At 41.4% G+C, this 13,460-nt stretch overlaps 2 protein-coding genes across 2 annotated transcripts in view; one reads left to right on the forward strand and one right to left on the reverse strand.

The window, feature by feature from the left end:
- Window positions 1–264: 264 nt before the first annotated feature.
- On the reverse strand, window positions 265–3,800 carry SS18L2 (SS18 like 2). The gene is made up of 3 exons (XM_074283192.1): window positions 3,648–3,800; window positions 1,382–1,458; window positions 265–770 (listed from the first exon to the last, which is right to left on the reverse strand). Exons 1-3 carry the CDS (start codon window positions 3,768–3,770, stop codon window positions 683–685), a joined length of 288 nt encoding a protein of 95 aa, XP_074139293.1. The 5' UTR covers window positions 3,771–3,800; the 3' UTR covers window positions 265–682.
- Window positions 3,801–3,869: 69 nt separating this feature from the next.
- SEC22C (SEC22 homolog C, vesicle trafficking protein) overlaps window positions 3,870–13,460 on the forward strand; it is a 51,990-nt gene continuing 42,399 nt past the window's right edge. Inside the window, exon 1 of the mRNA XM_074283190.1 lies at window positions 3,870–4,461. The gene's annotated coding sequence lies outside the window, so the exon portion shown is untranslated. The remainder of the gene's footprint in view (window positions 4,462–13,460) is intronic.

Here is a 13,460-nt window from a genome sequence, read left to right on the forward strand (position 1 = left end):
AACACTCATTTTTGTAATACAGCTAAGACTCAACCTCTTGAAGCAATACCGCCTCATTTCAGTGTGGGAGGTGGGGTGAAAGAGATAATGATCATACTCGTTTCATCCCAGGTTGGGAGAAATATATTTTTCACCCTTCATAAGCTAGATATACATAATGTTTTAAGTAGCTGAATGAAATACTTATTAAAAGGTTCCACACTTCCCAACAGCCTTCAATCTTAGACATGCTATTTCACTGAGATTTTAAGAAGACAAAGACACTTTCAGAGAACCATAACTTTAATAAACAATTGCTGGGAACAATTACATTTGTATGTATATACATAACAGGGTACTGCCAGAAGTGTCATGCCTGCTGTTCCCACTCAGCCTCCTTTATGCTAACAGCCCAACAAGTAAGTTCTGAAAAGGTATTCTGGTGGGTTTTCCCCCTTAAAGTTGGTGATTCACAAAAACGATGTGTTGGATGACAAACTATTTAGAGAGATGCGCTGAGTAATGAAGTGACATTAATATCCAGTTGCTCTTAATATTTTGCTCGAACCTTTCGTCCTTGAAAATGGGCCTGAAGTACTGTTTCCCAGGTGCAACTTCAACAATGGTACTGGCAAAGGTCATGGCTCCATTTATTTGAAGGGGATAAATACTCACAATATGGCAAAAAGCAAGAACTAATCAATCAATCCACTGTCTTGGGAGCATTTGCTGGGCTGGCATCTGCAATGGTAGCCAAATAAATGAGATTTCTGTGCAATACATGTTGGTACCTACAAGAGAAAAATCCATAGACCACATCAACAGACAGAAAGTACTGATACATCACAATATAAAAAACACAGTTCCTAAGACCAAAGAAAAGGCACATTGGAGCTAACCCAATAAATAGAGGAGCTTAGGAGGAATTATGATCTTTAAAGGGAAGGTATAGGAAGGAGTGGAGGGAGTCTTAGAAATCATTAAGTTCAAGTTTCTCATTTTACAAAGCAAAGAAACCCACAGAGGGGAGGTGACTGAGTCAATATCACACAGCTTCTAAGTTGCTGAATGTCTCTGCCTGGAGCATGTTCTGAGTTCAAGTTTTTGTCTACCAATTTTGCAACTGGTAAAGACATTTCATTTAAGTCACTTACACAAACTAGGCTGGACCCACTGAGGTGGTTGGCTAGCACACTAATAATTTATTCACTGAAGGGACAATGAATTTAGAATTGGAGGAAATAGAATCCTGGATGATGCTGGGCATGTGATGATGTTCCATAGCCTCAGTTTCCTCAACTGCAAAAGGAGATTTTGAATCTATGAATCTATGAGCCATAGATCTCATAGGTCACTTCCCTGACTTCCTGGGTGTGGCTAATGAGATTTAAAGGCAACTTACTGTGTGCACTCTGCAGCCCGTCCCTTGTTCTGGTACTCCACAATGCACCGGATCAGCTGGTCATTTTCCTCCAGCAACTGAAAAACATCAGAATCACTGAATTTATCTAGGAAAAGCTTGATTTCCCTCAACAGTGTTTAATTACTTACTGTGTATAGGTACTGAGAGATAAAAAAAAAAAATTTATATATGAGAACTGACATATAAACATGTTTATGAGAAGTTTGCTGGTCTAGATACAGATAACTAATATAAGTTACAAAATGATTAAATGCCCAAGAGAGGTCAAAAGAGTGGTTGGAGAAAGAAGCACAGAATAGCATAAGGAGTGCATGAATTGAATTTGGAGAATCTAAGTTCATATTCTAGGCCTGCTCCTTAAGACCTCTAAGATCTTGGGCACTTGCCTGACCGTTTCCAACTATCTAACGTGAAGCTGGACTGGCTATCTCCCCGCTCCCCTCCACTCTAAATTCTATGACCCTCTAAAAGATAAGTTATATGGATTGAATTTAGCAAAGAAAAGAGTTCCTGCAGGCTCATTTCCCAAAACTGCTGGTTCTGGGGGTGATATCTGCATGCGGAGGCCCAGGGCCTTATTCTAAGTCTCACAGTCAAGCTAAATCAGGACACTGACTTGACAGCCTCTAAGAAAGCAGTTTTCTATGGTCTCAAAAACCCAGAACTTCCACCCTCGGACTCCAGCAAGCCTCTTTGCAGCCATTTAGGGTTGGCTTGGTGGGATTGCTCTGGGTCACTCGGCCAGAGGGGCTCATTTCCCATCTAGTTAGGGCTTGACTCCAGCAGGGGTATCCAGGCTGCTCTCCCCCAAGGCTCTTCATTCAGCTTATGGAAGTTCTGATTCTCGGAAGTCAGTGAATGTCTATGAGCTAGATGTCCCTTCCTACAATCATAGATTTAGGGCCCAAAGGCCTTCCCAGGCCATGAAGTCCAGCCCTTCTCAGTAAAGATGAGGATACTGAATTTCCCAAAGGTGGAGAGGGTGGTAGGAATGAGAGCTGAAGTCCCAAATACCTACTCCCAGCGGCCTTGGGAATCCCCTAATGGCCCTCTCCTAGGAAGCTCCAGTCTACGGATGTGGAAACTGACAGAGCTACTCAACCGGTTCCCGGGCCTGTCACTGGACAGCTGTTCGGGGGTGCAGGGGCCTTCAGCATCCCCCCAGTTGCCCCCAGTATCGAGAGCGCTGCATCACCCCGGCCAGCACGAGCCTCCTTTCCCCCAGAGTGCAGAGGGAAGGACCCCCCTGGGGCCCACGATTCAGACTCATGGCAAATGAACCAAACACATCCTAACAGGTGGATAGGGGGCCCACTGTAGTGCTGCCCCTCCCAACCGGCTAACCTGGCAGCTCTCATGGGCTCAGAACCTAACGGGAAATGAGACCCAGGCACGGACATAAGTGGGCCGCCCAGCACCACAGGAACAAAGCACGGAAGGAGTTAAAGGGGGCTAGGAGTTCTGGGGAAACTTTGGGAGAGGAAAGGGAGGATCGAGGAGAGCTTTCTGGAACAGTGGCATGAGGAGCCCCGGGGGCCAAGGCCAGGGGCAGGAGAACCCCACAGCCCCGGGGTTCACCTGCGGCCGTCTGCAGCCCGAGGGCCCAGTCGGAGCCCCGGATGCTGGGACGGGCTGGAGCCGGGCCCTCTGGTCACAAGCAGATCTTGCCTCTTATACCATAAGCTATCGGCTGGAGGGCGCCTGTTCCCAGGGCCCCTGCGCCCGGACTCCAATCACGCCCCACCCCCGCCCTGGAGCCCCTCGTTTCTTTCGAGGCTCGGCTCCAGCTCCCGAGACTCTGGGAGTTTCCCCTAAAACTGCCCTCCTTTACCGAGCCGTCCGGGCTTTCAAAGCCCAACACCGCACCGAGACCTTCGGGACGCGCCCCCCGCACGACAGGAGGCCCCCCGCGGGCAGAGGCGCGGATTTACTTATTTTGGGCCTTTTTGCCAGGCGCACTTTACAGCAAGTGCTAAATAAAGGCCGCGTCGGGGCCCAGGCTGGGTCTCCAAAGCCTACGGGGCCCCGACGCTTCCAGAAAGGAAGAAAGGTAATTATGGTAGCTGGGGCGGCAGAGAGCGGGAGGGGGAGACCGGCCAGGGGACTGCACGCCCAGCGGCCCGACCCAGATCCCAGGCCCCGAGCTCCAGCTGGGGGGGGAGGGGGGAGGAGGGGCGCGCCAAGAGACAGGGAAGGAGCGGGGCCAACGCTCGGCCACTCCGGCAGGCGCATGCGCAGGCCTTACCCGCTGGATCGTCTCCTGGTTAACTTCCGCCTTCCCCCTCAGCCGCTCTGGCACAAACGCCACCGACATCCCGGTATCCCAGCGGCGGTCCTCAGGAACTGTCGCGCACGCGCGCGCACGCATGCACGTAAACAGGACGGGCACGCGGATCCCCCTTCCCCGCCCACCCATAGGGCTACGTCAAACTCGGCTCCAATCAACCGCTGCTTACGGGCGAGGGAGAGCTGGGCGCCTCCGACGCGCACGGCGCCACTAGAGCGCTGATTGGTCTCTGAGTTCCGGAGTGAGACGGGAGGAGTTGAGAGGCCGAAGCTTGAGCTGGGATGGTTGCGGAGGGGCGCGTGCGCCCTCCTCTGGTGGGGAGCTGTCGCGCTCCTCTGCCGAGAACCCCCGGAGTCCCCTTCCCAGCTCCCTCTCCTTTTCCTCTTCCAGCTAAAAGTCCCGAATTTCCTTTACCTCATCCCTGTCTAGAGCTCTTGATTGGGTGCGTCCCTAATAATTTGTGGCCACATGCATCCATTTAAATAAAGCGGGCCAGGTTCTGAAAGAATGAGCAAAGAACTAGGAGCAAGGAGACAAATTTTAGGGGAAAGAGAGACTCAGTGCTCCCTGTCACTGATCCGCTAATTTAACGGCTTGGACACAGATTTGGGAGGGGTCTGGTGCGCACGTCATTGTTGTCTCAGAAACTGTTCTCCCGGAGACAGCCCGCGGTGCTCGTGCCACGCAGCCCCCTGGGCCCGGGGCCTTATCGCTGCACCCCCTAGAAGCGGCGCCCCTCGAGGCGAAACACTCGCCATGGCCCCTCTCTCAGGTAAAAGGGAACTTTTAGAGGAGTAGGTTACAGACAAAAGGAAGGAATGGAAACCTGGAACGGAGCTGTGAAAGCACAGAAACAAGATACCGTAAACATGTCGGCCGGACTCCTTGTGGGGAACTGGCCCACCCCCATCCCTTCTCATTGTACCTCGGAGCCATCACATTAACGTATTAACCTGATCTTTGCTTCTCTTTCCATAACATTATCTCCTCGCTTCTGACTCTTTGCTAAATTCCCCGGGAATTAGCCCGATGTCAAGCAGCATAATAAATCATTGCTCTTTAACTCGGAGACAAAGTGAGGATGCAAATTATTTTGCCAAAGCCAAGACACTGACCCCGGGATCCTAATCTTGTGGGGGTGTCTTTCTCCTTGACAGGGGAAACCAAATATTTAAAAAAAATTTAGTTAAAGCTTTTTATTTACAAAACAGATGCATGCGTAATTTTTCGGCATGGACCCTTGCAAAACCTTATGTTCGAAATTTTCCCCTCCTCCCCATCCCCTTCCCTAGATGGCAAGTAGTCCCATACATGTTAAGCATGTTAAAATATATGTTAAATCCAATATATGTACACATATTTATAGTTATCTTTCTGTACAAGAAAAATCAGATCAAGAAGGAAGAAAAAACTGAGAAAGAAAACAAAATGCAAGCAAATAACAGAGAGAGTGAGAATGCTACATTGTGGTCCATACTCAATTCCCACAGTCCCCTCTCTGGGTGCAGATGGCTCTCTCTATCACTGAGCAAGTGGAATTGGTTTGAATCCTCTCATTGTTGAAGAAGGCCATGTCTAACAGAATTGAGCATCATATGGTATTGTTGTTGCTCTGTATAATGATCTCCTGGCTCTGCTCATTTCTTTTTCTTTTCTTTTTTTAAAAATTTATTTATTTATTTATTTATTTTTTGCAGATTTTTGACAGTACATGTGGATGGGTAATTTTTTTTTTACAGCATTATCCCTTGTACTCACTTTTCTGAATTTTCCCCTCACTCTGTCCACCCCCTCCCCTAGATGGCAGGCAGTCCCATACATGTTAAATGTGTTACAGTATACCCTAGATGCAATATATGTGTGTAAAACCATATTTCTTGTTCCTGCTGGTCATTTCTTACAAAGCAATAATATTCCATAACCTTCATATACCATAATTTACCCAACCATTCTCCAATTGATGGGCATCCATTCATCTTCCAGTTTCTGGCCACTACAAAAAGGGCTGCCACAAACATTCTTCACATACAGGTCCCTTTCCTTTCTTTAGTATTTTTTTGGGATATAAGCCCAGTAGTCTGGCTCTGCTCATTTCATTGAGCATCAGTTCCTGTAAGTCTCTCCAGGCCTTTCTGAAATCATCCTGTTGGTCATTTCTTACAGAACAATAATATTCCATAACATTCATATACCATAATTTACCCAATCATTCTCCAAGTGATGGGCATCCACTCAGTTTCCAGTTTCTGGCCACTACAAAGAGGGATGTCACAAACATTTTTGCACAAGTGGGTCCATTTCCCTCCTTTAATATCTCTTAGGGATATAAGCTCAGTAGTAACACTGCTGGGTCAAAGGGGATGCACAGTTTGATAACTTTTTGGGCATAGTTCCAAATTGCTCTCCAGAATGGCCGGATTCTTTCACAACTCCACCAACAATGCATCAGTGTCCCAGTTTTCCCACATCCCCTCCAACATTTGCAATTATCTTTTCCTGCCATCTTAGCCAAGCCAATCTGACAGGTGTGGCAGACTAAATCTTGAAAGAGACTCAACACCCCAAAAGAGTTATAAGAAGTGGAGTTGAAAGGTATAGTGGAAGTAGTAGATACCATGTGGCATAAGGGAGGGGGTAAAAAGAAAGGCACCCCCAGAGTGTTAGTCTCAGGGACATGACTGGGATTTCTGGCAGGGCATGGCAAGGTGAGACTTCTCCAGACCCCTACAGAGGGTAGCTGTCAGGAGTTTGATATTACTTGTATTTCAAACTGGACAATCTCCTCAGAGAGGGAGACTATGGAGATTGATCTCTATCAGTGCTTTCTCCTTGCCTTTAGTTTCTCTCTGTTCAACACACCACTCAAGACTGCTCTTCAGTTTTGTCATTTCTACCTTTTCATAAATGCTATCTTCTCAACTCTGACACTTCCACCATCCTGAGCAAGCCCTCATCACCTTATCCCTGACTACTGCAATACACTGATGGCTGATCTCCCTGCCTCAAGCATCTCCTTTATTTAGCTGACAGTGGTCTTCCTAAGAACAGGTCGGTCCTATTTGATAAATCCAGAGGGCTCCTCATTCCTTCAGGATCCAATGTAAAATCCTCTATTTAGATTTTAAAGCCCTTCATAATATGGCCCCTTCCTAACTTCTGGGTACATTTATTATACTTTATTCCCTTTCATGCTTTCTAAGATCCTGTGACACTGCTCTCTCCCACAAGACACTGTGCCTTTTTGCTGGCTGTTGTCTCGCCTGATGTTCTTTTCCTCCTTACTTTTCTTCAAATCTCAACCAATAATCTTCACTCTGACATTGCCTTGATTATGCCTTCGTTATGTATTTATCTTGTAATATTGGGCATTATATTTATCTATATCTGTCTCATGCACCCCACCTTCCCACCATTCAATAAGGCTGCGAGTTTCATGACATCATAAACCACATCTAATCTAAACTATGCAATTTTTCCAACGTTCAGCCTAGTGCTGTAAAAGCAGTTGTTTGCTCATCCTTCAATTTTCAAAGAGGACCAATGATCTCACAGTGATGGTTTTCTTTCTTTTGTTTGTTTTCACAGTGATGTTTTTACTTGGGTGTGAGTTGGATTTAAATGAGGAAGACTTGCAGAAAATTGTCAGTCTCAATCTCTTTCAGTCATCAAAGTTAAGTAGCTTGAAAAAAGTCAGAAAGATTTTATAAGATCTAAGATACAGTGGATGTTCTCAGTGTTTTTGACTTCTAACCAAGCGCTAAGTGGTCCTCCGTGCATGTTTAAACTACCTTCTTGGCTGTTGGAACAAATTGTTCTCATTTATCCACTCCACAGAAGGAATCTTCCCATGTTTGGGGTAAACATCGACCTATCTCACATGGTGGATGCCTTCAACCTAATTTAGCCTCTCTGCTTTTTTACTGAAGTATGGTCACTGAACATGCCATAACTTCTTGGAGCCATAAGTGAGAGTTTGGTGAAAGTGGACATCAAAAGTGAATGAGTAGTCCTGAAGAGGGATATCACATCAGAGAAGCTAGTCCTTTCTGAACCCCAAACACTTGAAAACAGTAGGTATTTAATCCGTAGGTTGATCAAATAGATGGTCTGGCTAGGATAATTCTGCTGTGACATATATTAATGCAGTTATGAATCAAGGATAAGCATGTGATTGAGTTGTTTGCCAAACCAGTTGTAAGAATGAAAGATGTATGTAAACTATCTCTCTTCCCCAAGCAATTAATAACTGCTTCAGAAATTTAACATGAGGTTGAACAGGGATTATTAGTTCTATAATATAAATGTTGGTATGGTAAAAGTAGTCAATTGTGGGATCAGGATTTGAACCTAGGATTTTTTTGCTTTCTCAAGAAGTACTGAAGTACTCATCACTGGAAATCTTTAACTGAATGTTATAGAGGGGATTCCTTGTCGGGTACACTTTATTCTATGTAGTAGGAGCTCATTCAACTTAAATTAGTTTTCCCCCTGATAGAGGATAGAGTTGTTTTGTGGATTTGATAAGTCCAGGACCTAAATGCTCCTTGCAGCCTCTCCTGTGACCCAGCTTCCTGGAAGCTTCTAGTTATATCCAAGTGACTTCTTATTTACTGAAATGCACAAAAAGAATCAATCACATACATGTGGGGTCCTTTTAACTTGAAGGACACTCCCAATACTTTGGGAGTCACTCCACTCCAAATAGAGGGGCCATGTCTACCCAGGTCAAGTGTTAGAATATCCCCTTTGAATATCCTTTCTATGATATAGCTAAAATGAGCTTCCTTTTGCTAACTGTTGAGTGAACTATGAGTACCTCATTTCATTTCTATATTGAACCTGAACTATCAGAATACTGACCTAAGTCAGGCCTGCCTCAATAGCCTACATGCCCTTTTCAGTTTTTTCCAATTCCATAATTCTGTCTTTAAAATCTATGCTATCCCAATTAGAGCATAAAAAGCAAAAGAAGGCCTAAGAATATAACTAGAAGTATAAAATCAAATCATTGTTACAATTGAAGATGCTGAAGAAAAAATTGATAAGATATGATCATGAAACAAATGTTATGAAAACCCAATAACAAAGCCACGAATAGATATGTTAACTAAATGGTTCAAAAGCCATACCCAAGAAAAGTTAATGCTGGGATCATTGCTCAAAGGCAAGGTCAGGATTTTGGAATGCTAAGATACTACTCATTTGCTCTCCAGCCTTGTCCTACCTTGCTCTCACCAATCTTTAAGCATTAATTCAAGTTATCCACATGACATACATATGAAATTCTCCTTTGCTGAGCCAAACCTAGGGAGCAGTGATCAGAGTTTTGTCCCAGGACATTGAGATTTAGAAGGTACACCAATATGTCATTCAATAATGCATCATAGGGGCAGTTAATTAGTGTAGTGGATAGAGCACTAGTTCTGAAGTCCAGAAGATCTGAGTTCAAATTTGGCCTCAGACACTTAACACTTCCTGACTGTGTGACTCTGGGCAAGTCACTTAACCCCAATTACCTCAGCCAAAAAAAAAATGCATTACATTCCTCAGCAATAGAAGGATCCAAGACAATTATGAAGGATTTATGTTAAAAAACCAAAAATGCTTTTCCCCTTTAGAGAAAGAACTGATAGAATCTGAATGCAAATTGAAGTATACTTTTTTTAAACTGTTTTTCCCCCCAAAAAGGGACCTGCATTTTTTTTTTGCAACATGACTAATATGGAAATTTGTTTTTCATGACTGCACATATAATCTATATCAAATTGCTTGCCTTTTCAAGGAGTAGAGAGGGAAGGAAGGAAGAAGATTTAGAATTCAAAAATTCTAAAAGTGAATGTTAAAAATTGTTTTTGCATGTAATTGAAAAGATAAAATTTAAAACCAAAAATATTACATTAATATGTTGACAACATATATCATAGAAATAATTGGACTACATATACATAGTCAGCAAGCACAGGTAAAATAGTATACTATCACACAGAAGCTTGATTAATAACCTAAGAACGAATTACTAGAGTGATTAATCCACTCTACTGCTCACCCGAATTAGTCTTTATTCCTTCTTGCATTATTTTAATATCACTTACAAAGTTTAATAGAAGACATGTTTTATTTGAATACGATTTTCTTTATGACATAGAACAAAACTTCTTAAACTGTGGGTTGTGAGTACATAAAGGGTTACTTAACTGAATGTGGGGGACATGAAAAAATGATTGTATAACTATTTTATATTTCTATATACCCAGAGTCAAGAAAAAATTTCTTAAATGAAAATGAATCTCAAGAGGAGAAACTGTAAGGAGCTCCAACATAGAAGACAAGAGGTCAAATCTTCCCTTAAATAGTTCATGAAAGAGGCATCCTTTTCTACTTTGGGATACCTTTAATTATTAAGCAGTTTTTTCTTATATCAAGCTGTACTGGAACTTACATTTACTGATTCCTGGTTTAATATTTTTCTATCATGATAAGGTATATGAATTTATCAAAATTCTTGCTGTTGTTTTATTGGAAACTAAATGTGTGGCTCTTTTAGGATATCAAAAATAATAGATCTGGGTATATGAGTTCAGAACATGGAGCAGGCCCCCATTTTTAACCTACAGTGTATCTCATATTTTGAAGCTCAACCTTTTGAAAAGGCTTGGATATTGACCAAATCTATGCCAGTTCTTCTTATGTCAATGCTAGTGCTAAGATCAGAAACAACAAACTTAATTGGGAAGGGAACTAAATTTAAAGAATTGGGAGTTCATAAAATCCATTTGGATTTTGCCAGTGCAAACTGACTGGAAGCTCAAGCTACATATTAAATGAAATTACAGTGCATTAGAGGAAGTGTTTGTGCACAGATTCCTTCTAAAAAGTGAATCTTACTATCAAACTGTGTTTACCCTTTAATCCAGCAGTATCTCTACTATCCTAAAGAGATCATAAAGGAGAGAGAAGGGACCCACATGTGCAAAAATGATTATGGCAGTCCTTTTTGTGGTGGCAAAAAACTGGAAACTGAGTGGATGCCCATCAGTCAGAGAACAGTTTAATAAGTTATGGTATATGAATGTTATGAAATATTGCTGTTCTAGAAGAAACGACCAGCAGGATGATTTCAGAGAGGCCTGGAGAGACTTACTTGAATTGATGCTAAGTGAAATGAGCAGAACCAGATCATTGTACACAGCAACAAGATTATGGGATGAATCAATTCTGATGGATGTGGTTCTCTTCAACAATGAGATGATTCAAACCAGTTCCACTGATCTTGTGATGAAGAGAGACCCAGAAAGAAGACTTTGGGAACTGAGTGTAGTTCACAACATAGTATTTTCACCCTTTTTGTTATTGTTAGCTTGCATTTTGTTTTCTTTCTCATTTTTTCCATTTTTAACCTGATTTTTCTTGTGTAGCATGATAATTATAGAAATATGTATAAAAGAATTGCACATGTTTAACATATATTGGATTACTTGCCTTTTGGGAGAGGAGTGGAGGGAAAGGAGGGAAAAATTTGGAACATAGGATTTTGCAAGGGTGATTGTTGAAAATTACCTATGCATTTTTTATTATAGCTTTTTATTGACAAAACATATGCATGGGTAATTTTTCAACATTGACCCTTGCAAAAACTTTTGTTCCAACTTTTCTCCTTCCTTCCACCTCCTCCTTTAGATGGTAGGTAGTCCCATACATGTTAAATATGTTCAAGTATATGATAAATACAATCTATGTATACATATTTATATAGTTATCTTGTTGCACAAGAAAAATTGGATTTAGTAAGAAGGTAAAAATAACTTGAGAAGAAAAACAAAAATGCAAGCAATTACAGAAAGAGTGTAAATTATGCATATGTTTTGAAAATAAAAAGCTTTAATAAAAAAAGTGCATCCTAGATTGAGAATAGGTAAAATATCTGCCATTGTATTTTTACTTTTAAACTTTTGGAGGCCCCCATCTTTGGTACCCAGGGGTTTTTAAAAAGGGCTTTCTTATTTTGTGTGTGTGAGTCATAGATTTTTTTAGACAGTCTAATAAAGCCTATGGACCCCTTCTCAGAATGAGAATAAAAGACAAAATTAAATATATAGCCCTAAACAAAATAAACCCCCCCTCCCAAAGATTAATGAAAATAAAATTTAATCTCCCCTCCAAGTTCACAGAATCCTTGAAAACTGTCTCTTGGAGGCAGCAGCTAGATAGAGCAGTGGATAGAGCACTAGCTCTAGAATCAGAAGGACCTGAGTTGAAATTCAGCCTCAGACACTTGACACTTGACAGCTGTGTGATCCTGAGCAAGTAACTTAATCCTGGTTGCCTTGCAAAAAAAAAAAAAAAAAAAAAAAAACTATACATAGACTCCTTAGGCGTTCATGGATACTAAGCAAGACCTCATAAAATGGATAGGAAAGTCAGAAAGAGTGTGTTCAAGTCCAGCTTCTTACATATAGTAACTGTGTGGTCCTGGGCAATTGACAATCTACCATCAGCTTTGGTACTGGAAGTTCCTCCCTTGAGTCTCCCTGTCCCCAGTGAAATCATAGATCTGAGCCCCCAAATAAAAAACAAACAAACAAATGCATAAATAAAGTTCCATTCATGAAGGGATGAGGGAGTTTCATCATCACATTTATTTTGCATTACTGACTGCTCTATCTTCCCTGCTCACTAGTGCCATCTACTGCCTATAAGAGTAATTCATTTCTCTGTTCATGTGAAAAAGTGGGCAACACTAGTCCCAGAAAAGGAAATTTCAATTCTGAGGGATGAGGCTCTCTTCAACAATGAGATGAACCAAATCAGTTCCAATAGAGCAGTAATGAACTGAACCAGCTACACCCAGCGAAAGAACTCTGGGAGATGATTATGAACCACTACATAGAATTCCCAATCCCTCTATTTCTGTCTGCCTGCATTTTTGATTTCCTTCATAGGCTAATTGTACAGGATTTCAAAGTCTGATTCTTTTTGTATAGCAAAATAACTGTTTGGACATGTATACATATATTGTATTTAATTTATACTTTAACATATTTAATATGTATTGGCCAACTTACCATCTGGGGGAAGGGGTGGGGGGAAGGAGGGGAAAAGTTGGAACAAAAGGTTTTGCAATTGTCAATGCTGAAAAATTGCCCATGCACATACTTTGAAAATAAAAGGCTATAATAAAAAATTGGCTATTTCTATTTCCCTCATCTCTGCCAATTTGATGAGGATAAAAAAAAAATTACGAGTTAGTTAAACATATCTATCTCTTATATACAAATAATTTGAAGCAAAATTTTTATGTTTGCTGATATTTTACATTTTATCTTTTGAAAACAATCTGTTAATATTCCCTGATCACTTGAATATTGAAGAAAGGCTCTTGATGATGTTATGTGTATCAATTTCAATATATTATCTTATATAGTAGACTTTTATCTACTCAGAATTCTTTCCTACTTAGAAGTTTCTTATTCTTTTTAAAACTGCATTGATTTAATTCCCATAATTTTATGTAACCAAAATAATCTGTTTTATCATTTATGATATGCTTTACCTCTTTTTTGCTTAGTTTATGATGAGTAAGTAGAAATGACAAATCATAAAAGAGATAGGATAAGATAACTCCTCCCCACCTCAGACTTATATCTGAAAGGTATTTTCTTCCATTCTCTTTTGAATGATGTAATCTTTCACATATAAGTCATATGACTATTTGGAGCTTATTATAGCACATAAAATAATATTCTGGTCTAAACTTATTTTCTGCCAAACTGC

This window comes from Sminthopsis crassicaudata, chromosome 1, assembly GCF_048593235.1.
Source record: "Sminthopsis crassicaudata isolate SCR6 chromosome 1, ASM4859323v1, whole genome shotgun sequence".
In the NCBI taxonomy this organism is placed as follows: Eukaryota; Metazoa; Chordata; class Mammalia; order Dasyuromorphia; family Dasyuridae; genus Sminthopsis; species Sminthopsis crassicaudata.